General features: G+C 43.9%; 1 protein-coding gene across 4 annotated transcripts in view; it reads left to right on the plus strand.

The window, feature by feature from the left end:
- The first annotated feature begins 1,933 nt into the window (after positions 1 to 1,933).
- The window catches only part of CLUAP1 (clusterin associated protein 1), a 63,848-nt gene continuing 40,447 nt past the window's right edge, over positions 1,934 to 25,334 (plus strand). For 2 of the 4 annotated variants that reach the window (XM_054270659.1, XM_054270660.1), the window contains exons 1-7: positions 1,934 to 1,993; positions 2,447 to 2,558; positions 3,721 to 3,805; positions 9,265 to 9,444; positions 11,211 to 11,306; positions 22,268 to 22,351; positions 23,935 to 24,068. In XM_054270659.1, coding sequence (XP_054126634.1) covers positions 1,972 to 1,993; positions 2,447 to 2,558; positions 3,721 to 3,805; positions 9,265 to 9,444; positions 11,211 to 11,306; positions 22,268 to 22,351; positions 23,935 to 24,068 — 713 coding nt within the window. In that variant the 5' untranslated portion in view covers positions 1,934 to 1,971. Of the gene's footprint in view, positions 1,994 to 2,135; positions 2,559 to 3,720; positions 3,806 to 9,264; positions 9,445 to 11,210; positions 11,307 to 22,267; positions 22,352 to 23,934; positions 24,069 to 25,334 lie in introns of those variants that run through there. The other 2 variants (XM_054270657.1, XM_054270658.1) reach the window with 2 other exon arrangements.

Consider the following 25,334-nt stretch of genomic DNA (forward strand, 5'->3'; position numbering starts at 1 on the left):
ATGTCACTATATGACACGAAAGAACACAAGCTCACACTGCTGTTCTCAAGGTGAAGAAAAAAGGGGAGTTTATTTTCTGACTCTAACATTTATAGTTTTCCAAGAGTGCCAGTGGATTGGAGGGTGACAGTGCCACCTCTCCAATGACACTGGACAAACCAACAATCCATTAACTTTCTCCTCCTCCATAAAGGAATGCAAACCAATGAGCTATTTACAGAAAGTGTGTGAGAAAGTTCGCTCCAAGAATGTCAACATCAGAAGGCTCAGAAAATCTTAAAAAATCAGGGCAACACTTGAACACCTCCTGCCACAGCAAATCCACCACACACATCCACACACATGAGTACCCCATTCTAATACCACCCTTTCAGGGAAGAAATTCTTCCTTAAATATGACCAAAACCTCTCCTGGCACATTTAAGACTTTGTTTTGTTGTCCTGTCCCTCGTTCCCTGGAAGCAGAGCCCGGCCCCTCCAGCTTCATCTCCTGTCATGCAGTTGAGGAGAGTGAGGACATCCCCTCTAAGCCTCCTTTTCTCCAGGCTGAGTCCCTTTCCCCGCTCCCCCAGCCCCTCTGCACAGGACATGAGCTCCACACCCTTCCCCTGCTCCCTTCCCTTCCCCTCCAGCCCCTCAATGTCCCCCCACAACTGAGGGTCCCACAAAGGGACACGGCACAGGAGCTGCGCCCTCCCACACGCCCTGCCCCGCTCCTGCCGCCCCCTCCCCGCGGCCCAGCCTCGGCACGTCCTGAGCCGACTGTTACGAGCAGAAAAGTTTATTTTTAAAGGTTGCAGAGTTCACAGGTTGAGCCGCTTGCTGCCAGGGTAGAGTTCTAACTGTTTGTTGTTGTAATCACCTGTTGTTAATAGTTTTTCGTTAACTACCTGTTGTTGATGGTTGGGAATTCCCCTTTTTGTCGAGTAACACCCTGCTGCTTCCCGGAGGATGGCACCCGGACGGTGAAGAGGAGGGGACATCGGAGTTGGCATGTAAATGAAGAAGCCCCTCACCAAACCTAGCAAAAACCCCCGGAATTGAGGGATCGAAGTGATGTCTAGACGTGAGGAACAAAATCCAGTATCCACTAAGACCCTTTTTACCCCTCACCCTAACCTAAAAAGATGTCGGCTGGACAGAGGACCTCGAATGTCAAACCGAAAAACTGTGAATCTCCTGGTGCTCTCGTGAGGATGGAACCCCCAGCTCTGCCCACAGACCAGCGGACAAAGCTGCACTTTCTCCTCCTCCTCTGTGCTACTTCTGGAAGCAGCGGTGTGAGCGCGACCCGTCGGTTTCTAGTAAAGGCATTAAAAGGAGAAAGATGTTCTGCTCTATTTATTTCACGGAGGGGCTGAGGGAGCCTGGGGGACTCAGCCTGGAGGACGTGAGGGGGGACAGAGACACCTTCTCCCTCTCAGCACCTCCGTGCCCGGAGGGTACAGCCGGGGGAGTCTGGCTCTGCTACCAGCGAACAAGAGACAGGACAAGACACAGTCTTAAGTGCACCAGGCGAGGTTTAGATTGGACATTAAGAAGAATTTCTTCCCTGAAAGGGTGATGTGATATTAGAATGCACTGCTTATGCGTGTGGTGCATTCGCTGTGGCGGGAGGTGTTTAAGGAAAGCCTGGAAATGGCACTCAGTGCTGTGGTCTGGCTGGCGCTGTGAAATTATTGTCCAAATTACTCTAATTGTATTACTATTTTTTATAACCATTTTATTACTATTAAACTTTTAAAATTTTAAAGACAAGTGATTGGCGTTTTTCACACACACATTGCCTGTACGTACCTGACACGAAGCACAGCTTTGTATTTCACACTCTCACCCTCAGTTTATCCCGCCATGCCGTGATTCAGTGGCCGACGGCAGCGCCTTTCGCTTCCCGCGGGGTTTGTCCCCGCCGCGCCGCCGTAGCGCCCGCAGCGCGTTCCCTCAGAGCGGCGGCGGCCGCGGCTCCCGGCGATGTCGTTCCGCGATCTCCGCAGTGAGCGCGGCCGGGGCGGCGGGGCCGGGCCGGGCGGGACGCGGCACCCCCGGCTGGGCCTCCCGGGGGACCCCGCTGGGCCTCACGTGGAGCTGCGGGGATGCGGGGCTGAGCCCGCCGGTCCCTGCCGGGGAGGGGTCCCCGCTGCCGGGGGTGGCGCAGCCCTGCAGGGAGGGATTCCCCCGCCCGTAGGGAACAAATTAAATGCTGTGTGTGCAGGACAGGCTGTGTCTGCCTTGTTCCAGCTCAGGGAATCTCCTTAAAAACCCCTGTTTTCACTTGGGAGTGTTGTCTGTTGAAATGATAAGGATTTACATTAATTATTGAGGTTTAATTTTCTAAACAGTGCTTATATCGCACGGTAACTAAGCAGCACTCTGTGGGAGATGGCAATCTTAGCAAAGCCCTTATTGGCTCTAAAAGAAGAAATCCCTGCTCTTCCTCATTTTTCAGATTTTACTGAGATGATGAGGGCGCTGGGGTATCCTCGGCTGATATCCATGGAGAATTTCCACACCCCAAACTTCATGCTCGTGTCAGAGGTGTTGCTGTGGCTGGTGAAAAGGTCGGTGATGAGGCCAACAAATGTTGGGCTGATGCTGAGATGTGGGGAGTGTGCTTGGGAACTGATGGTGTGCTGAGAAATGAGGGAACTCAGTGATATTTATTATTCTATGAGCTCTGCTCTTTAAATACCAGACAGAAATGTGGTAGTTTGCAGAATTTTAGCTTAATGACACAGTCTGGAGTAGCAAACCTAGTGACTGCCAGAGGTTTCACCCTGACTGTGGGCACACTCATTTAAAAGTAGCCTTATTTCTCACATATTCTCCAAATTCCACAGCCATCCTGTCCAAACAGGGTGATCTGTTGTGGGAAATTCAGCAAAACCCAGCCAATTCTTGCCCTGTTGTTCAGCCTGATATTGTCCTGAATCCACAACATATTTAAAAGAAATAAAATGGTTTGGTTCTAACCTACTACTGTCCAGTTGCAGTTTTACACCCACTTAACCCATTGATAGACTGTGGTTAAATATGTCTGGATCTTGAAGTGTTATTTGAATTATACATTAACTTCTCTCTCCTGATTAAATGTAAAATTAAGAGGTTTTAAATGTAAAATTAAAGGGTTTTTTAAAGATTATAAGGTAGAACATTATAATTGAAACCAACATTGACCAGTTTTCCTGATTGCTGTTTTTTGGCCTGGGTTAATAATTAATATCCATTAAGTTGTTAGAAATTTGCAGAATTCTCTTGCAGTTGAAATTAAATAGGGATATACTCACAACCATTCAGAATTACTTGGATTAAGTTGCCTAAAGAGTCTTTCAAATGCTGCTGTCACTCTGAGGGTCCAAATCACTGAATTTCCTTTTATCCTTCCCTGGTTCCTGCAGCCTGGCCACTTCTAGCAGTTTCTGCATCTCACTGATGTTTTTTTTAAGCATTTCACTGATTTTGGTTTGTTTTTCCATAAATTTCCTTCACTTGTGAAAGGAGGATGTTGGAAATGATGCCTGGCTATGAACTGGTGCAGTGTGTCAGCTTTTACAGCTCCTGCAGTTTGTACACCCCCTGTGTGCACCCAGCTCTGGATGCCCCAGTCTGCAGCAGGAATTTATTTACACATTTATCCTCCAGCCTGTGCTTGCTTGGAGTTTGATTCTTGCCTCACAGATGTTGCCAGAAGCTTGTTCTGATCTCCAGCTGTTGTTTGCACAGGTATGAACCTCAGAGTGACATTCCTGGGGACGTGGACACAGAGCAGGACAGAGTTTTCTTCATTAAAGCCGTGGCTCAGTTCATGGTGAGTCTGCCCAGGAGCTGTGCTTGGGCTGAAACCCTGAAAATCTGAAACCCTGAAAATCTGAAATCCTGCTTCCATGGCAGCTTTAGAGCTTTCTCTTAACCCCACAGAGCTTCCCTGCAAGGGCTGGCTGAGTTTGTGTTGCATTTTCCTGCTGCTTTATCCCTGCAAGTGCCCAAGGCCAGGCTGGGCAGGGCTTGGAGCTGCCTGGGACAGTGGCAGCTGTCCATGCCCATGGCAGGGGTGGCACTGGATGAGTTTTGAGGTCCCTTCCAACCCAAACCATTCCATGATTTTGTGATCCTGTGTCTTGTGCTGCTGGAAATTTGAAGAGGCCAGGGCATGCTGTTACTGACATTCTGTACTTCTCTCTGCTGAGCTGGGATCTAAATATGATACTGGGATGTAAATACAATATTGGGATCTAAATTGGGATAGAAACCAATATTCATTCCAATATTCACTGGGATCTAAATACAATATTGGGATCTAAATTGGTATCTGAACCAATATTCATTCCAATATTCATTGAGTTCTAAATATGATATTGGGATCTAAATACAATATTGGGATCTAAACCAATGTTCATTCCAATATTCACTGGGATCTAAATATGATATTGATGATATTGGGATCTAAATACAATATTGGGATCTAAATTGAGATCTAAATCAATGTTCATTCCAATATTCACTGAAATCTAAATATGATATTGAGATCTAAATACAATATTGGGATCTAAATTGGGATAGAAACCAATATTCATTCCAGCATTCACTGGGATCTAAATATGATACTGGGATCTAAATACAATATTGGGATCTAAATTGGGATCTAAACCAATTTTCATTCCAGTATTCACTGGGATCTAAATACAATATTGGGATCTAAATTGGTATCTGAACCAATATTCATTCCAGTATTCACTGGGATTTAAATATGATATTGAGATCTAAATATAGTATTGGGATCTAAATTGGGATCTAAGCCAATGTTCATTCCAATATTCAGTGGGATCTAAATAAAATATTGGGATCTAAATTGCGTTCTAAACCAATGTTAATTCCAATATTCACTGGGATTTAATATGATACTGGGATCTGAATACAATATTGGGATCTAAATTGGGATCTAAACCAATATTCATTCCAATGTTAACTGGGATCTAAATACAGTATTGGGATCTAAATTGGGGTAGAAACCAATATTCATTCCAATATTTACTGGGTTGTAAATATGATATTGGGATGTAAATACAATATTGGGATCTAAACCAGTATTCATTCCAATATTCACTGGGATCTAAATGCAATATTGGGATCTAAATTGGGATATAAACCATTATTCATCTTTATCTCTCCTAATTTATAAAAGGTAACAGTGGAAGACCCAGCTGTAGATGGGAAATGTTTTTAAACCATTTAAATTGTTTTAGAAGAGATCCCACCTTGGTTATTGCTAACTTTGGATGCCTGATTCTTTTCTGTGCTTGACTTACCATAATTTCTGGTGTTATATTGGTTGTATGAGATTTCCCATAGATCAAGGCATGTGGTTTTTTTCTCAGATCAGTTTTTTTATGCATGAGCATATTTGGATTGGGCCATCAAATTTTTTAGACGTATGGAATAAAATAACATCGTCCTTCACAAAATTAATGTTATTTGGAAGCAGTGGGAGCCTTTGGTGTTATCACACATTTAGATTAACACTCTTCATTATGTGAAAAGAACTTTCTGGGGCTGCAGCTGGGTCTGGAAGCAATGGAAGTTTTTATGCTAATACCGAAGATGAATTACAGTACTTTAAAAAAAATCTTAAGCATATTAAAATGTCATTTTAACAACATTTCCCTTGTCATTTGTGAATAGTGTGCACCATCAATTCTCTTAATTTTGCCATGCTCAGAGCAGGGTACATTCCTGTACATATCAGAATGTACTTTTGAGCCTTGGAGCATCTTGAGATGGAGTGAGCAGGTCTGTTTTGTTTGGGAGGGTTTCCCCCTCCAAGCACAAGTCTGGAAGCAGAAATAATGTGATGCTTTTCAATAGCTGATTTCATGTCAGAAATCCCAGGGGTGTTGGAGAATTACATAATATGATTCAGAAAATGAAATGAATGGAAATTAGTCATCCTGTACTTAGTCTCAGTTAATATTACAGGTTAGTGTGGGGATTATTGAAGGTTTTCAGCATTTTCAGGATGAGAGAAGCTCGTAGACATTTCCTTAATAATTCACTGGCCATGCAATCCACAATTATCTTCCCCAGGAGTTAATGGCTTTATGCATCCGTGGGCAGATGGGAGATGTGGTGGAGACAGAATTGTCTCAGAAGAGAATGGCAGGACAGATCCATCACAGGGGATGTAGCTGCAGCTCTGCTCTGCCTTACTGAACAAGGACTGAGGAGGTGTTAATTTTCCACACAAATTAACTGCTGCTCTGTGCTCCTGGCAGTTTGAGAGCTTACCAAAAGTCTCCTTCCCAGACCCCAAAGTTCTGAAGTGCCTGCTAGGTGGCTTTAGGTGGGTTTTTAATCAATTCCCCCCCTAGAAGTGCCCTGATCAGTGGGGCTCAGTACCTGGCTCCTGCCTAAACCCACCTGGATGCAAATTTGAGGTACAGTGCAACAAAAAGCCTCCAATGAGTTCATCCCATAGAAATTCATTCATGAAAACAAACTCAGCAACCCAAGGGCACAAAACCTTTTGCAAGAGTCAGATATCACAGAAAATTTGGCTTTATGATATTAATTAAGCAGATTGTGAAGTTAAGCAAATTTTCTGGCTGTGGCTGCTATTCTTACTGAATATTTATATTTTTTGTTGCATTTTAACCATCTAATCTTCAGAATAAACAGCTGTGGTTTTAATAGTTCTGTAAAACTAAAACTGTTATATAATAAAACAGCAAATCAAATAGGCAACTCAAAGATGAAGTGATGGAGGTGACTTCCCAAACATGAAATTGTCTTCTTAACTCCACAGTGCCACTGTGCCAGTCTGAAAAATATATATATATACTTGTCTGTGTATTTTTTCTCTTTTTAAGTAGCCTTTGAATGAAAAACATTTTTTTTCCTCTTACTAGACATTGATTTTACTCTCTTGAGGGTGAATGAAGCTGAAATTAGAACCTCTGTCTCTAACAATATCTTTTATAATTTAGTGCATCAGTCCCCTTTGGATAGGGGATGTTTAACAGAGTCTGTCAATTTAATGACCACTTCTCCTGCAATGGAATACTTGCTGTTTCTGCAATTAATTTTTTAGATTGCTTCTACTGCAAGGGAATGGAGATGAACATACCTGGCTTTTCACTTTGTCTTGGCTCATTTGAGGTCATTCTGAGAGCAGCATTTCAAAAGCAGTTTGGGATTTTCTGTACTGTGGGTGTTGTATTCCCCTGGCTCAGGTGCACAACACCAGAAACCTGTTCTGGAAGTTTGGGCTTCAATTTTCAGGAGCCACAGAAGATCCTGAGCTGGGATCTGGAGCTCTGGCAGCCTTGGGGCTGTGCCCATTCCCTGGGGAGCCTGTCCAGTGCCCCAGCACCCTCTGGGGAAGGAGCTTTTCCTGAGATCCAGCCTGACCCTCTCCTAACACAGCTCCAGCCATTCCCTGTCTCGGCACACAGACGCAAAGAGTCATTTTCCTCTGCTGGGTTGAGATTTTGAGATGAGAGAGGCAAGAGGAAAATATTTATTGGGAATTAAAATCTGATTTTAAAGCCAGCATCCATTTGCTTTGTTTCTGTGGAAAAGCTGGAGCCAAATCCATGGTTTGAAGTGTGGTGCTTCCTCTCTTTAGTTTCACAGGATTTTTTCCTTCAGTCCATTATTCATTGAAGGTCAATGCAGAGTTTATAATGGTATTGTACCAAATATTTTCTGAGTCTCTTCCCCCAGCTTGAAGATCCTGCTCTGTCAGAGCCTGAGGAAATGTGAATTCCTTCCAGGAGCACTGAGAAACCAAAGCTGTGTAATAGCACCAGTGACTCATGGATAAGCTCTATCTGCTGCAGCATTCCCAAAGAAGAAGCATTTCAACAGAAGTTTCATCTTAAAAATACACTGAAAAGCAGATGTTAAGTCACTTTTGTACTTCAAGTGTCATTTTTAAGCTTCATTTTTGGATCCATAGATGGTGATCAATTTATTTTTTTTGCTTCCTTGTTTAGTTATGCCACCACAAAGACTCCCTCAAAGTTTAATCTGAAATTTGTGATTGGTTCCTTGAGGCTATTCATTTATAATATAAACTTACCAGGAATTTCAAGAACAACATTTGTGTCCTTTCTGTGACAGATAGTAATTTTCCCCTTTATTACTTTGAAGCACAAAAAGATAATATTAGAATTTTTTGTACTTTTTTCCTTATTGTTCTGTCTGTAGCTTTCAGAGATGGAAGGCAAGAGAATAAAATCACTAATATCATAGCAGGGAAAAAAATTGAGAGAAGCAATAAAACATTTGGAAGGTGCTGCTGGAAGAGAAGACAGTTAAATTAGGATAACTGATCTCATTCTTGCAACTCATTAAGGGTGAAATTTACCTCTCTGCAGCATCATCACAAGACCTGGGCAGCACTTACTTTCCACTTAAACTTAATTTGAATTTAAATGATGCATAGGGGTTTTGCTGATCTTTATTCAGGAAAGAAATGATGATAGTTTGAGGGTTTTTCTGCAAATGTTCTGACATGCAGAAAGAGCACAGCTTTCAGAAAAATTTCTTCTAGAAATACCAGTATTATGATGAGGGGTCCAAACAGGAGGAGTTACTCTGTACAGCAGAATAATTGGTGCCCCTAAAAAGAGCTTTGAGTGCAGATAACTGAGGATTTTTATCACTGGCTGGGGGTTCTGTACAAATCACAAACAGGACAAGACTGCTGGAACGTGCCTTGAGCTGTTTGATTTTTCAGCATCAGTCTCATTACATGGCTATGACAGTGGGAAAATGCCAGCAGCTCACACCCCAGGCAGCAGATCAAAAACTCAATGTTACAACTCACTTTAAAAGTTTTCTGCCCAATCACACAAAGCAGAAGCACATTGACAGTAGTTCTATCCAACCACTATAAGCACCCAAACCTTTGGTTAAACACTGCTTGCTTATTTTGGATACAATACCTGCTTAGAGCCTTAAAACACAATGCACAGAGCTCCATAATTAAGCTTAAAACTTCCTAACATCTCACTAGATAAACTTTTCTGCAGCTTAGGGAGTTATTCTAGACAAGCATTAATACACAGACCATTGTTCTATTTGTTCTTACTTTTCTAGTTTTTACATAATGTTTCTGCTGACCAATCTCATGGCTGCTGCTCAGCTCCAATCACAGTTCTGCTGTCTCTGAGGCTGCCTTTTGCAGCTTTCCCAAACCCCTCTGATTTTATGGATTCCCACAGATTTTGTTCTTTGTGAGTGCTGAATTGTTTCTTTCTTGCCCAGGCTACCAAGGCTCACATCAAGCTGAACACCAAGAAGCTGTACCAGGCTGATGGCCACGCTGTGAAGGAGCTGCTCAAGGTGACCTCAGTGCTCTACGGGGCCATGAACACCCAGGGAGGGGAGCGTGCTCAGCTCCCCGAGGAGGACAGCACCAAGTTCAAGTTTGATCTGGGCTCCAAAGTAAGCAAAAGTGCCACTCTTGTGTTCACTTGGGAAAACTCATCTGTTTGCTAGCTGGGATTTAAGTGGAGTGTTCTGGCAAGGGTTTTAAGTCAGACTTTCAGGAGGTGGGGTTATGTCACTCTGTGATTTGTTTTTAATCTGAATTCTCAACAAGAAGCATAATACAAAGTGTCTTGGTTTGGAAAGAGAGGTATCTGCTAAGGAAGGCAGGAGCCTCCCCTGCACTGGAAACTGTAACCCCCCTCCCTCCCAGTTGTTAAAAATTTGAAATTAAGGGGGACTCTCAGGCAAAAATATGGGAATAACAGTTCTTTTATTAGGGAGGAAAATAAAAAAAATAAAATAAACAATGCAGCAAATCAAAACAACTCTGACAGAGTCAGAATAGGCCCTGACACTATGGGTCAGGGTGTTGGCAGCAGTCCCATTGGAATTGTGGCTGCAGCCCTCCTGCAGTGTCAGGGGTGGTTCTGCTGGAGCAGGGATCCTGTAGAAGGGTGGAGTCTTCCTGTGAAGATCCAGTGGAAGAGGCAGCTGCTGTTCCTCTGGGAATGCAGTGGAAATGCTGTGCTGGTGTCCCAAGATCTCAGATTATATCCAGTTGGGAATGCTTGGCTCCTCCCTCTGGGCTCACATCTCCCAGTGGGATGCTGTAGTTCTTATCAGCCATGCAGGGACATTCAATAGGTGTTATCAGCAGGTGTCTCCTCTGAGGGAGGAGTGGTTGTGGAAGAGATAAGGAAAACTGCCCAATTAACAGAAGACAGCTGCCATATCTCTAACAGATGGTAAATAGAATACATACTGCTTGGCAATCTAGGACCCAAGGCAACAGTGGCAAAAAACTGGTTCTCTTTGTATTGAAATCTCTTGACACCATAGATATACTGGAGTAGGCTGGAATAAAGATTATTTTCTACCTACTAAACTTTTGCAGCAGGAGGAGCTTGCAAAACACTGACTGAAAGTTGATTTTCTGCATTGAAAGAAAGGGTAATCTTCCTGTGGCCCTAACAGACATCAAAGCTGTTCAAGCCCTTAAAATAAAAGCTGTCTCTAGATATTTTAAAAGCACCTTCTCTAAATATAAAAAAAAACCCAAAACCCCCCCCCCCCAAAAAAAAAAACAAACTAAAAAACAACCCAGCACTTTGCTAAATAAGAGGATTTTCTGTTACCAATTCTGTGGAAGATGTCCCTGCCCATGGCAGGAGTGGGACTGGATGGGCTTTAGAGTATCTTCCCACACAAAACTATTCTATGATTCTCTGTTCCTGTGGTTCTTGAGGAAATGGCAGACCCAGAAGTGATTTTCCTCTCTGTAAGTCTGATGTGTCTCTCTGAAAAAATAACAAAAAGCCACTTGGGAGATGCTCAAAAGTTCATTACATCCATTGCAGGCTGGTCCCATTCCTTTTAGTATATGAAGTTTTTACTTCTGCTCATGAAAAAGGAGATGTTTCCCTTTGTCCTGGGCAGCACATGAACCAACAGCTGGCTGAGCCACAGTTCTGAGGAGATTTGTGGGGTTTTTTTCCTTGGTCTGAAGTATTTGGGGTTCCCCTCAGAAACCTGTACCTGACAGAGCCTCACCTGGACTGTTTCAAGCCAAGGGAGACTCTGTCCACCCTGATTCTGGTGTGCAACCTCTGGCAGAGTTTAGACCTCCAGTGCAATTTTGACATCAGAATGAGAAATGCCATGGGTATTCTTTGTGATGTTGGGGATTCTCCTGCTATTCAGTGCTGTTGCTGTGTTCCCAGATTGCTGATTTGAAGGCAGCCAGACAGCTTGCTTCTGAAATCACCTCCAAAGGAGCAGTCCTGTATGACTTACTTGGCAAAGAGGTGGAGCTGAGGGTAAGTACACACTGCTGAGTGTGGAAAAACTTGTGTTCACTGGGTGCCTCAAAGGAAAAAGGGGGAAAAGTCTCAGTTCTTATTAATGCCTGCATCTGACATGAATTTTCCATGAGTTTGAAGGAATGGGCTTGACAGTTTGCATTTCCTTCCTACTCCTGTTCATGGCTGCACTGCAGGCAGCCTGAGAGAGCAGCCTGGCATTTTCTCCTAAGCAGAAAACTGAATTATTCCCTGTTTGGAAATACATGTGCAGGCTGTGCTGCTGGGGCTGGATATTCTAACAGATAAATGATGAGTGCTGTTAGTTTTCCAAGGGCAAGGCTCATTATTTCTGTGGCAGGAGCTGGAGGCATCACAGCCTGCAGGGTTCATGTTCTTCAGCTTAGCTGGAGAAGAAGGAAAATCAAAAACTGGTGTGTGAAGTCACTGCCAGGAAGTCTTGCCATTATTTTCTTCAGTGCCTTTATCTGCAGTGCTGGAGGTTCTTCATTTTCTGAAGAGGGACTTGAAAGGAGGGAGACCCTGCATGGTGTTGGAAGTGTTCAGATGTCTGAGCTGGAGGGAGTGCACCCTTCAGAGCTGTAAACTCTGATCCTCCACAATTAATGCTCCCACACCCTTGTGTGATGGAGTACGGGTGTTTCAAAGCCTGGGAAGTTCCTCCTTGGAACACTGCCTTTCCTGCTGGATCCATACATCTCTGTGCTGTGCAGGGTGTTCGTGCTTCAAAAGAGAGGGAGAAGTGATAATCCAGTTCGACTCAACATGCAGCACTGTCACAGAACTGTTAACCAGTTACTGCTCCTCTTGCACTCTGCCTGATTTCTTGGCTTTGAAGGAATTTTCACACAGCTGCTGTGTGATGTGTTAATATTTGCTTTAGTGGAGCATTGGACCCTTGTACTCTGAGTACAGCATCCCTGTAACTCTGCTAAAAGTCAAATATAGATCAGTTTAGGCATTTTTAAAAGTGTCAGGACCCAGGACATCCCTCTGGCTGACCTGAGCAGCCCAGACCCCTGCCAGGGGTCTCAGAGACCCTGGCACAGAGCCCAAAATGCCCCTGTGGTTTTGATTATGACCCATGGAGCAAATTGCCAGCCTTAGATGAAGATCTGCAAGCCACGACAAATTAAGTAGAATGACAGTGAATTTATCACAAGGTGAAAAAGCAGATTTTGGGGTTTTTAGAATGAGGATTCAGGGGGGTAAGATGGAAAGATCTGGGCATGTCCTGCCTTTCTCCTTCTTCTTCTTCTTGGCCTCCATCTTCTGCTGTGATGTTGGCACTTAACAGATTGGTTTAGAGTAGAAGCTCCCTGTCTAACACAGGTGATAGGTATTGGGAAGTAATGGTAAATATTGTATACACAGTTTTTAGTATAAAGACATAACAGGGGGCAGGCAGAGTGCCTCTGTCTGTTTTGCTGAATGGACCTTGGCAGGACAGGAGAAAGAATTTTATAGATAAACTATAAACAACCTTGAGACTGAGAAATGAAGAGCTCTGACTCCTTCTTTGAGCACTGGGCTGGGAAAAGAGACTTTTTAAAGTTTCTCAGGGTCACAGTGACCAGCTAGAGACCCCGATTCTCAAGCATTGGTTTGAATTTTTGGGTGTTGTTTAGTCACTTGAAATCAAGGCTTTGAGGACACTGAGTTTAGAACTGGGCCCTGGAAAAGGGCCAGGCACAAGTGGAGTGTGCTGAAAGCAAGAGCTGAAAAATGAGGAGATGAGAAAGTGCTTCAGTGCAGGCACTTGTCAGTGGGGCCATGAAGAGCTCTGGAGTGGGAGCCTGCTCAGAGGTGCCATTTCTGAAAGGATTGGATTTCTTAGAGAGAGCAGGGAGCAGTGGCTGAGCATAGAAGATGGGGCCAGCTGATCCTGTCCTGGTGCACAGGTTGTGTTTTGCAGAAAGGATTTGGTAGATGGAACTTGTTATCTTTAGGAAATGCTGTCCTGGGAAAGGTGACCTCCTGGCATGGGCAAATTCATTCTTCAGGTGAAAGGCAGATTTGGGGGATGATAATTAAAAATTACAAATTCCACTGCCAAACTGGTTCCTGCAACCTCCTGACTTTTAATCTGAAACCTGTTTGCTTTGCTACACACTCAAGTTTGTTGCATGTACCAAACTTGGCATTTAATACTGACAGCCAAAAATGCCATTAGCTCTGAGTGCATGGCCTAAAGGCAGCAGGTGACAGTGACAGCACAGGGAGAGCCTCCAGAGAGCTGCAGAAGGTGCTTTTGGGCTCTGTTCCTTATGATTTGGGGCTAGTTCCAAGGTTTTTCAGTAATTTGTTAAACCTAAAGGACCCATTTTTGGCTGAAGTGTTAAATGCCAAGTTTGGTACATGCAACAAACTTGAGTGTGTAGCAAAGCAAACAGGTTTCAGATTAAAAGTCAGGAGGCTGCAGGAACCAGTTTGGCAGTGGAATTTGCAATTTTTAATTATCATCCCCCAAATCTGCCTTTCACCTGAAGTATGAAATTTGCCCATGCCAGGAGAGGCTTGGAGCCAAACACTGCTGGGTTTTTCCATCACTGTTGGGTCTGAGCTTCTTGTCAGTGCTGAGGGCAGTCAGGAATTGCCCTTCCTCATCTTCCTCATCCTCCCTGGATCCTTCAGGGGGAGGATCAGGAGAGCTCAGCAATGGCATCCTCTGCCTGCCCTTCCCACCCCATTCCAGGTGGGGAACAATTGAAGCTCATTCTGGCTTTGGGTGGGGAGTAGAGCTTTGCTGGTACACACCAAATTAGTTGCCATTAAAATAAATATTACTTTATTGCTTTTTAATGTGCAGATTATTGATTTCCGTTGGTTATTTTCTTCTGGCAGTGCCTGGCTAATTAATGCTCACACTAATTAGCACTGCCAGAGGGTTTGTGCTGTTGGAGGGCAGGGGAGCAGTGGTTTAGTTTTTTTTATTCCATTTTATCTCCTGAAACCTGTTGCATGTGCCAGAATCTATCAACAGCTGTCATAGTGTTTAAAAGAATTTGAAAACATGGGAGTTTTATGTTCCTTGAACCTCTTTTCTCTTTCTTTTTCCAATCCATTAATTTCCAAATATTTAAATAAAAGCTCTTCCTACCTAAGCCTCAACAGGCTGATGATAAATCTTATTTCTATCCTAAGTGAAGATTTTCATTTTCCAGGAACTGTAAAGGAAATGCCAGCATTTGGCACTAATGGGTTGACTTGATCTGTTTTCAGAGTCTGAGCAGCTATTGGGGAAAGATCATTGGGGAAAAGTGAAGTAAAACTCATTATTTCCTTTGGAAATGTTGACTCTAATTTGCTCCACAACCTTTACCTTCTTTGTTGGAGTCTTTTTGTACATAATTTGGATAGAAACTGTGTAGAAGAAATTCATGCATTAGATAAATTTCACATTGCTCCTAGTCATGAAACACTTTTTTAAATAAATTACTTTCTGAATGAAAACAAATTTCAGCTAGAGAAGAATTTAGGGGAATGGTTCTGTTAGATTTATTGGAGGTAGAGAGTGCTGTAAATGTATGTACATATTTTTGGGGAAGAGTTGAGGTCTGATTTCTTGGAAATGTGGTTCTGTGCCTTTCTGAAGCTTTTGCAAATACCTTATTCCTTGACTGAATATACAGTTCTATATACTTAAACTGCTTCCCAAGTTAATCTGTAATGCTAAAAAAGAATCTTTCATTAACAACAGAGGAACAAAACCTACAGGGTTTGCTGAATTCAGATCATGGGAGAAAAAAATCCCAAACAGCCCCCAAAGCTGGATTGTCAGATGAAAACCCAAATATAATTATGAGTTCTGGGGGAGCTGTGTTGTTTCTAGCCCAGCTGTGGAGGAGCACAGTGCAGGTTATTGGTGTCCTGTGGCAGTGCTGGAGACACAGAATTTTTATTTAAAAGCACATTGAAGCATTACATTTGGAAGATAATTTGCAGCTTCCAGTCTTGCTGGTCCAATCCTGGAGCACAGGAATTGCAGCTGCGATTTGTGGAGTTTAGTGGAGCTGATGAATGAGCTTGGTACCACACAGTGAGATCCCTAAATGAAAAGCCAATTCCATGCAGATTCCATGCATGGTAAAATAAATCTTCATCTTTATTGTTTCCTTTCGTGCCAGGGGCACTTTCTCTGCATTTCATTGCTGTGTAACTTTAATTTTCAGAATATTTACAGTTACCTTTGCAAGAATAACCAGGCATGGTGAGATTTTGCATGGGGAAGGTGGGGTTGATTTGGATTTGATATGGGGATGAGAGATTTTGTTTGGATTTTTTTCTCTGTCTTCCTACACAGTACTAAATGAATGGAGAAAAGAAGCTGTTGAAAATACCAGTCTGTGATTAAGGCTGTCAAACCCCAAATCAAGAAAAGTAGCAAGGGAATTAATGTCAGCACTCAGGCAAAATGCAGCACTGCTTCCCTGTGCACTCCCTTCTCTGGGATTTACACAGCTGCCATTCTGCACATGGAAAAAGATGCTGGAAAAGCCAGTGGTGCTCTGTACCCTAAAAACATGGCAAGGTGGGGGAAATGGCCACATTAACCTTTGTGGGAAGGGAGGGGTGATGAGCTGCTCCAAATCATTTCAGCTCAAAATAAAGCATCAATGAGACTTTCAAGGGCAGTTGGCCCCAGCTGAGGAAGGGTTCTCTTGAATTATCCTATAATGGAAATTCCTGCCTGTTTTTAACTCTGAGTGCCTCCCACTCTGCTTCTGCCAGAGGTCCTGGCCACACTAGCAGGAGCCTGTCAGGGAGCTGCCCTGCTCACACTTGCTGAATTACTGGACATGGGAAGATAATGGAGCAAAAAATATTCCAAAAGAAAGCTGCCACTGTGCTGGTGGCAGGCAGAAAGATTTCTGACCTTCTCTGGCTTGTTTTCATTTTATTTACCTCTTAATTAGCTGGAGGCCCTGTAAAACTGAAGAAAAATGAAAATGTTTTCTTTTAAGGCTTTTAGCTTGTGCTGAAGATGAACGATGCAGTGGGTTTGTGTTCTAATGCTCCTCTTGGCACTTTTCCCACCTGTGCCCTTGAACAAAGTGTTTATTCCCTGTATCCACTCCTGTAAATACAGGAATTGCTGAATTTGGTGGGTTAAAGCTTTTAACAGCCATGTGAAGTGTTTGCCACTCTGTGGAGGATAAATTCTGGGCACTGCTCCCTGTTATTGTTATGGATGCCCACAGCACCAGCTTGTTCCCAGACTGATGGAGGACACTGAGAATCTTGTTACAGCTCAGCTGGGAAAGGCTGGAATTGAACTCTTCACAGAGCCTGAGGCATTTAGAGCCAGCTGGGGAACTGAGGCAGTGTTAGCTCAGCACCAGCCTTGCCACTGAGGACATTTCACTTGGATCTCTGTATTCCCACTTTTTGGATTAAAGAGCTTCTCCTTTTTCCCCTTTCCTTTTTCCCCTTTCCTTTTTCCTTTTTTCCTTTCCTTTTCCCTTTCCTTTTCCCTTTTTTCCTTTCCTTTTTCTTTTCTCTTCCCTGTTTTCCTTACCTTTTCCCTCTTTCCCCCTTTCCTTTCCTTTCCTTTCCTTTCCTTTCCTTTCCTTTCCTTTCCTTTCCTTTCCTTTCCTTTCCTTTCCTTTCCTTTCCGGAACCTTCCCAGAACCTTCCCTTCCCTTCCCCCTTTCCTTTCTCCTTCTTCTCCTTTTTCCTTTTTTTCCTCTCCTTTTCCCTCTCCTTTCCTCCCTTTCCCCTTCCCTTCTTCTTTCCCTTTTTCTTTCCTTTTTTCCCTCCTTCCTTCCCTCCTTCTTTCCCCCTCCCAGCCCAGCTGCTGGGGGCAGAGGGAGATGTGATTTCCGAGGTGGCTGCCTCACTCCCAGCTCTTTGGAACTGTACTGCAAAAACTCATTTATTGGGAATGTTGGAAGCATTTTCCTGCCTGCCAAATGTTCCTTCTGGGTATGAGACACTGCCTGAGGGAGGCTGATAAATGAATTTCTCTGATTTCCTGGCCTTTGCTTACAGAGCTGCCACACACACAACTTGTAGTGGAAATTTGTAACTTGAAATTGCCACAACTCTGGAGAATTACTTGGTTTTCTTCTGTTTTTTTGAACAGTCCTGCTTCTAACCCAAGCCTAACCCATCACTCTGAGGAAGAGGGCTTATTGCAAACTGGGAATCCAAAATTAACCCTTGCACCTGTGATCCAGTGTTGAATCAATGTAGCTTTAACTAGAACTGCAGTTGTGTGTGTGTATTTAAAGTCAGAAATCATTTTGTATTACCTTCCCAGGAGTATTTAGCTTGAAGAAATGGCATCAGCTGTAAAATAGTGGGTGGCACATTTCTCCTGGCATTTTGGGAATGTTTATGTCCAGTGGGAAGTGTCCCTGCCCATGGCAGGGAGCTGGAATCAGGTGAACTTTCAGTCTCTTCCAACCCTGCCCTTTTTTCCTTTGTGAACCAACCAAATGAGGCCATTTCTAGCTGATTGCATTTGGAATTTGTTTGGAATTTGGAATTTTGGAATTTAGTATTTGGAATTTCACTCACAGGCTTAGCTTCTGCTCTGGAACAAGAAGTTCCTTGTCACATTCCCACAGTCTGGAGGAGACATCCCAGGCCACCTCCTGGCCAAGGAGCCATGAAGTGACCTCATGTAGTGCTGAGGACTGATCCAAGCTCTGCCAGTGCAGTCTGCCCTCAAACCTTGCACAAAGTAAATGAAAGGTGAGGATTCTGAGGGTGTGGAAAGATCACAGGAGGCACATCCTGGGGTTTGTCAGCTGAGGGTGAATCAGTGGCATCAGCTCCAGAGCCAGAAGATGGATGGAGCTGGTGAGGGAGGGAACAGAGCAGTGTGAATTCATCCCTATCAGAAATCTTTTAAGTTCCATTTCCTGCCTCAGCAGAAGCACATGCAAGTTACTTCTGATTCTTTCTTATCCATTGAAAAATTACATTTTCCACTTGCTTCTCTCTCCCAGACCTCTTTGTGGCATGGGTTTTACCTGCTGGGATAGCTGAGGGTTTGGGGCACTGATTGAGGCCCTGCATTGCTGAGCAGGGAAATATCTTTGTGGACACCCTTTGGAGACTGCTGAGATGAGCTGGACACCAAGCAGCATAGTCTGGAAGCAGCAAAATTCTCATTTGCCATTATTTTAATGTCTTGAGGAGGCAGATGGGCTGTTGGAAGGGTCAGATTCCTTCAGAATGATGAATGTCCCTCATGAGCCTCCCTGTTCTGATACAACAGTGCCAAATCACCCCTGGATTGGCCAAATGTGATCCCAGCATGGGTGAGTGAACTCCCTGAGTAACAAAACCCTTTGTGGCCTGCAGGGACAGCTGGAATTGCCTGGGAGCAGGGGGTGTGGGGCTGCCTGGATTGAGGCTGAAGTGGCAGTGAGGAATGCACAAACTTCCTGTGTGCATCAGGCTTAGAACTCCTGGAAAGCAAAGATAGATTTAACCTGAACTCCTGGGAAACAAAGAAATATTTAAGCTGAAAAACTCAGAAAAAGAACCATGGAATGGTTGGGGTTGGAAGGGGCCTTGAAGATCACTCAGTTCCACCCCTGCCATGGGCAGGGACACCTTCCACTGTCCCAGGTGGCTCCAAGCCCTGTTCAACCTGGCCTTGGCACTTCCAGGGATGGGACAGGCACAGCAAGACCAGTCTGCTAGGAAAAAAAGCTTTATTTTCTGTTCATTACCACAAAAAATGTGATTAGAAACCTCTGCTAGACCTTGAGCACATCAGAACATGTTATTACACCACATTTATCATCAGTGACTTGCATGTTGGTCATGCCTAATTACTTCTCTTGGTCCCTTCCTGCAGTTTAGAGGAAGAGTGCATCCATTTTTCCATACATCAGGCACACTGAAGCTGCTTTATCAGCTTCTGGTTCATAAAATTGGAAATCCATTGTCAGTTGAAAATGCCTCCCTGGGCATATTTGCAGAAATAGTGGTTCTTCATTGTTAACTGGGAGTGAAGCTCTTGGGGAGGGATTCCCAGTAAGGGAAGTGGTGGGTGCATTTGCAAAGGGCTCTTCTTGAAAAGAGATATTAAAGATAAAACTTTCCTCTCTGAGTGTGTTCACAGGGTAACAGGAAATGGCCCAGTGACTGTTACCCAGGGAAGCTGTGACAGACACCCACAAAAATATCAGTGGTTTGATAGACTTAATATATATTTATGTTTCCATTGTATTTCCACTATATATTACTATTTTTCCATAATATTTAATATATTTTCCACTTATACTTGTTTCTCCAGAGAGTCAAAGTCAGGTGAGAGGCTGTGTTTTAACACTGAAGTTGCTCTGCCTATCCCAAGGCAGAGTTTTGGAGATGAGCTGTGTGCACAGAGGATTCTCCTCTCCATCTCTTGGGGTGGGAGGGGTTAATTGCCCTGAACTTCTCCTTTTCCAGGAGTCTGAAAATACAAATTCCAGCATTTCCACTGCTCTGCATTTCCCTGACAGATTTTTGCAGGCAGGTGTGGCTGGAGGACTGAACCTTGTAGAAAATGATGTGGATTTCTGTGCAAGGCTGTGGTGTGTGCATGGAACTTCAGGGTTCTTAGAGGGAAGGCAGAAGAAGGAAAGAAATTAAACTTGCATCAATTATTCCACCTCAAAGGGCAGATCCTCAAAGTTTCTCCAAACCCATCAGCTCCCTGCCCTGTGCATGTTTTGGGGTGTTTCACCAGGAGCTGCTCAGGGAGTTGTTTATGATTACACACTGCAGTCCTTGCTGTTCCTTTGACCTCTTTGCAAGTGGAGAGGACAAGAATTCTCATTCCTCTGCTGTTTTGTTTGAAATGTGTTTGCTCTGTGGCTCAAACCTTCTGAGCCCAGTTGGCAGGGCAGTGTGTGTGCACCAGGCTGGTCCTGGCAAGGGCCTCACAAATAAATGGGATTTTGCTGGTCCTGGCAAAAGCCTTACAAATAAACAGGGACTTTACTGGTCCTGGCATGGGCCTCACAAATAAATGGGATTTTGCTGGTCCTGGCAAAGGCCTCACAATTTATTTACAGGGATTTTACTGGTCCTGGCATGGGCCTCACAAATAAATGGGATTTTGCTGGTCCTGGCAAGGGCCTTACAAATAAAGAGGGATTTAACTGAGCTTCTGAAATGGTAAATGTTCCCAGACAACTGAGCTACATTATTCTTCCCCACCCTCCTCCAAAAACATTTATGTATGGAATTATTTGGGAATTTGTGTTGCACGTTTTGTATCTTACTGCTGCCCAAATAAACTTGCTGCTTTGGAGTTTGTTTTTCTCTGCACTTCACGAGGTCTTCAGGCACTGTGAGCAGTCACTGCCACCAACAGATGTACCTGCTGTCACTCTCCCCAGCAGAATGTTTGTTCTCCTCCTTTTCTCATGCCAGGAAAATGAGCCTTTGTGCAGCATGTGCTGGGGTTGCTCAGACACCTGATCCAGCAGAGGAATAAGCTGAGCACAAAAAGCTGCTTTTATTGTTTTGCTGGATGAGCTGCCAGGTTGGGTTCACCCTGCAGTTCCCTGGAGTTGGTGGGAAGGGATCAGGCTCTGCTGGAGCTGAGCTGTGCAATCTGGAGAGTCTGGCATGGCATCTTAGCAAAATTATTCAATCTGCTTCCAGAATTCGTCCTGTGGTGGGCTGGGTACAGCTTGTGGCAAAGTGCACAAAGCATTTTTAGGTTCTTAATCAGATATTTTCTAGAGAGATGCTTTCTCCATCTTTATCCACCTGTTACCAAGTGTTTTGCCAATGTAAGATTGTTTTATGGAGCTGCAAAATTCCCTCTCCTCCCTTCCAGTGCCAAGCTATTAATCAGAAGTTTTTATATAATGACCAGGTCAGTGTTTAACATCAATTAGACAAGTGCACAGCCAAACCCTTGTGTCCCCAAATCTGCTGAGAGGGATTTTTAAAATCCTTTAGGATCTAAACAAGGATCACTGGGGGGTTTTGAGGAGTCTGACTCACTCAGTTGTCAGAAGCAGAGATGCCCATAACATCTGCAGTGTGCAATTTTCACATGGGCATGGGAGGCACATGGAATCATGGGTGGGAAGGACCCACAGAGATTATTCAGTACAGGACACTCCATAATCCCAGCCTGTCCTGGGAGCATTGTCCAAAGGCTCCTGGAGCTCTGGCAGGGTCCGTGCTCAGTGTCCACCTGGGACAGTGTTCACAGGGGTTTTCAGATTGGGGATGAGATGAAGAACTGACTCCATGTTTCAGAAGGCTGATTTATTATTTTATTATATATATTATATTAAAACTATACTAAAAGAATAGAAGAAAAGGTTTCATCAGAAGGCTGGCTAAGAATAGAAAAAGAAGGAATGATAACAAAAGCTTCTGTCTCAGACGGAGAGTCCAAGCCAGCTGTGATTGGCCATTAATTAGAAACAACCACATGAGACCAATCCCAGATGCACCTGCTGCATTCCACAGCAGCAGATAATCATTGTTTACATTTTGTTTCTGAGTCCTTTCAGCTTCTCAGGAGGAAACATCCTAAGGAAAGGATTTTTCATAAAAGATGTCTGTGACATCCACCTGCCTGGCACAGTTTGGTGCCTTTGTAGTCCTTGTAGCTCCACACTTTTGGGACACTGAGCTCCTCCACCTGCACTGGTGTTTTCATGGGTTGTACAGGTGATGGAATCTTCTGTGCTCCCCATGTAAAATCACAGCAGTTGCCAAAAATCTGCCTTCAAGAATAGCTGCAGTCAGACACAGCACTCACCTCGTTTGGGAAAGATGCCTTGATTGCTCCCTCCTGCTCATCTCAACTCACTTTTTCATCATCTCCTGGTCTCTAAATCATCTCAGCCTCGGTGAATAAACACTAAATCCTACCCCATTTATTATGCAGATGATCCTATCATTGTTGCTTGATCACTCTCAGTTCTGCATAAATTAGTTCCTTTGTGTAGTGTTTAAATATATTGGTTCATTTTATTTCATAGGAAGCAAGGACAGAATCTCTTGGCAGACCTTTGGAGATAAATGAGGCTGAGAAGGTGATGAAAATTGCCATTAACAGCGTTCTGGTAAGCAAAATATCATTTATTTGATTGCAAAATTATAATTTTTCTGCTGCAAGAAGAAATTAGCTCTTTTTATCAACAGCCTGGGGTAAAGAGTGCCAAAGCCATCACCTGCAGCTGCAGTTGATGCATCTCAGAGCTGCTCCAAGCCCCTCTTGTGAGGGAAAACACATTGTAGTCACATTCCCTGCCTCTGTTAGGGGCTTCACTCCAAAGCAGGGCTTTTTATTTCCCTACAGGAGGGATAAAAATTGCCCAAATCAGCCCAGAAATTACACCCTGTACCTTGTGTGAGCCCTGTGACCTCTGCAGAGTCAGGGCTGCAGGCAGGGACCTCAGAGGTGCCTGGGCTGTGGGAGCAGCTGAGCTGGCCAGGGGTGGGTGAGAGCTGCACTGTGGCACTGAGATCTGCCAGGGCACCCTGAGCTGCTTGCTGGGAAGGGCTTTGTGTCTGTCCTGAATTTTCCAGCTCTGTCCTTGCTCCAGTGCCTGCCTTCCTGAAGTTCTGAGCCTTCAGCTGCACTCTGTGAGGACGGAGTCAATTAACTCCCAGTTAATGAACTCCCTCTCAATTATTTCACTGCAAACTGTATCCAGTCCAAGTGTTTGACTACAGGAATGGAGTTCCAGGTTTTAAACAACCAATGGATAACCAAGAGAGATTCCAGGAAATCTTCCCTTATGTTTTGCTCCTGCTCACAACCTGTGTGAATTATTAAATGTTGTTAATGTACATTTCTTATTCCTCTTCTCCATGAGAGAGGGACTGAATTCCTGGCACACAGCACTGGCACACACTCAGCTCATTAATCCTGGCCCAGTTCATGGAATGGCCTGTTGGAGCTGAGCAGCACCAACACTCACAGCTGGAATTCCAGCAGTGGAATCCTCTCTCTCCCTCAAAAGATGCTCATGGTTTCTTTTTCTTGAGCCTGAGCACACTGGATGTACTCAGCTCATTTGAATCAATTGGAATATTCCCATTTTACCTCCTGGTACTTGTAGCACATGCTGAAATGTTCAATATGGTTCCCAGATTTTGAAAGAAAAATATGGATAAAACAAAACTTAGGAAAGGATGAAGATATTCAGATATAGGAAGTTCTTTATAAAACTGATTTGTATTTTGAAGAGAAAAGAAACAAACTATGGAAGCTTAAAATTCCCTAAAATAGTACCAAGAAACAAATGCATTTCTCATCTGTTTATTCAGAGAGAATCATGGAATCATTAAGGTTGGAAACAACCTGAATGATTCCATTAAGATAAAATCCAAAAAGACCTTAATGATGCCAAAAGAGAGGCTTCTTCCTGCCTTCTGCTGCTTCCTCAGTGAGGAGGAAAACTCAAGTTACAGCTGTGGGGCTTTTCCTTCTTTAAGAATGTTGGCAAAAAAAAAAAAAAAATCAGGTATTTTACATTTGCAAATGTCCAGTTAATTCATTATCCTGGCCACAAAGAACTTTTGAATTTCCACTGCCTTCTTGAGTAAACACAGATGAGATTATCCAGAACAATGTTCAGCATCTGAAAGATAAATGTAATTATCCCAGTGCCAGCCATGGTTCACCATCCTTCTCTTTCAGGAAGAAGTCCAAAAGACCAAAGACATGTTGAATAATGTGGCTTTGGATGAAGCCAATCTGGAAGCCAAGATTGAAAAACGAAAATTGGAGCTGGAAAGGAGCCAGAAGAGGCTGCAGACCCTGCAGAGTGTTCGGTGAGATCATGAACTGTTGCCTACTGCAGGGAGGAGTACAGGGAACAGAAAGGGTGGAACTGATGCAAGCAGCCCCTCTGTGCCCACAGCCTTCTGGTCTTCACCACCAGTTTGGAAAATTCCTTCTGCAGCCCTTGTTAGGATCAGATCCTCTGGGCACTGCTACAGTCTGCCAGAAGATTCATAGAATGACAGAATCATGGAATGGTTTGGGCTGGGAGGGACCTTAAAGCCCATCCAGTGCCACCCCTGCCATGGCAGGGACACCTCCCACTGTCCCAGGCTGCTCCCAGCCCTGCCCAGCCTGGCCTTGGGCACTGCCAGGGATCCAGGGGCAGCCACAGCTGCTCTGGGCACCCTGTGCCAGGGCCTGCCCATCCTCACAGGGAGCAATTCCTAATTCCCAAAATCCACTCTAAACCTCTCCTTCACTTTGAACCCATTCCCCTTTGTCCTATCACTGCAGTCCCCTCATGCTGAATCCCTCTCCCTCCTTGCAATCCCCATTGGAGTGTTCAGGTTCACAGTTTGGGTTGATTTCTGGCCCTTAATTAACTTGCAGGTTTATACAATCTCCAATCTGACCCAATATTAAAAAAGAGGAACTATTAGGCAAGGGAGTGGTGGAAGGAATGACCTGGATTCACATCCCTGTTTTATCAGCACCACTCTGCAGGATGTGGATTGGGTGGGTGTGAAGCTCTGAGCAGCAGCAGTGGATTTTGGGGTGCATCACTCAGCTCTCGGGTGTAATGACACCATCACTTCATCATAATGTTTAATTAACCCTGTAGTGACCCAGGACACTTTTGTAGCAAGGAAGTCCCCAGCAAAATCTACACACTTAGTGCAGTTATGGAACAGCAGGATAAATAATCTAACATTGCCTTCTGAGGGGGCCAAAATGCTGCCTTTGTGCCTGTGTGAAAGGAAAAGGGAGTTGTACACAAAATCCTTCTCTTTGCTTCGTGTAATTCACAGGATTGTTTAGTGAGGGGCTTTTCTTGAGCTTTTATTCTCTGAAGCAGTGTGAAACCTTAAAAAAATGAGTTTTTTTGGTTTAGTGGATATGGAAGGGCAGCTGCAAAGCCAAAGTTAACCTTAAAAAAAAGGAGTTTTTTTGGTTTAGGGGATATGGAAGGGCAGCTGCAAAGCCAAAGTTAACCTTAAAAAAAGGAGTTTTTTTGGTTTAGTGGATATGGAAGGGCAGCTGCAAAACCAAAGTTAACCTTAAAAAAAGGAGTTTTTTTGGTTTAGTGGATATGG

Source organism: Melozone crissalis, unplaced genomic scaffold (assembly GCF_028551555.1).
Source record: "Melozone crissalis strain CALT ecotype California unplaced genomic scaffold, PUWL_Pcris_2 ptg000012l_1, whole genome shotgun sequence".
Classification (NCBI taxonomy): Eukaryota; Metazoa; Chordata; class Aves; order Passeriformes; family Passerellidae; genus Melozone; species Melozone crissalis.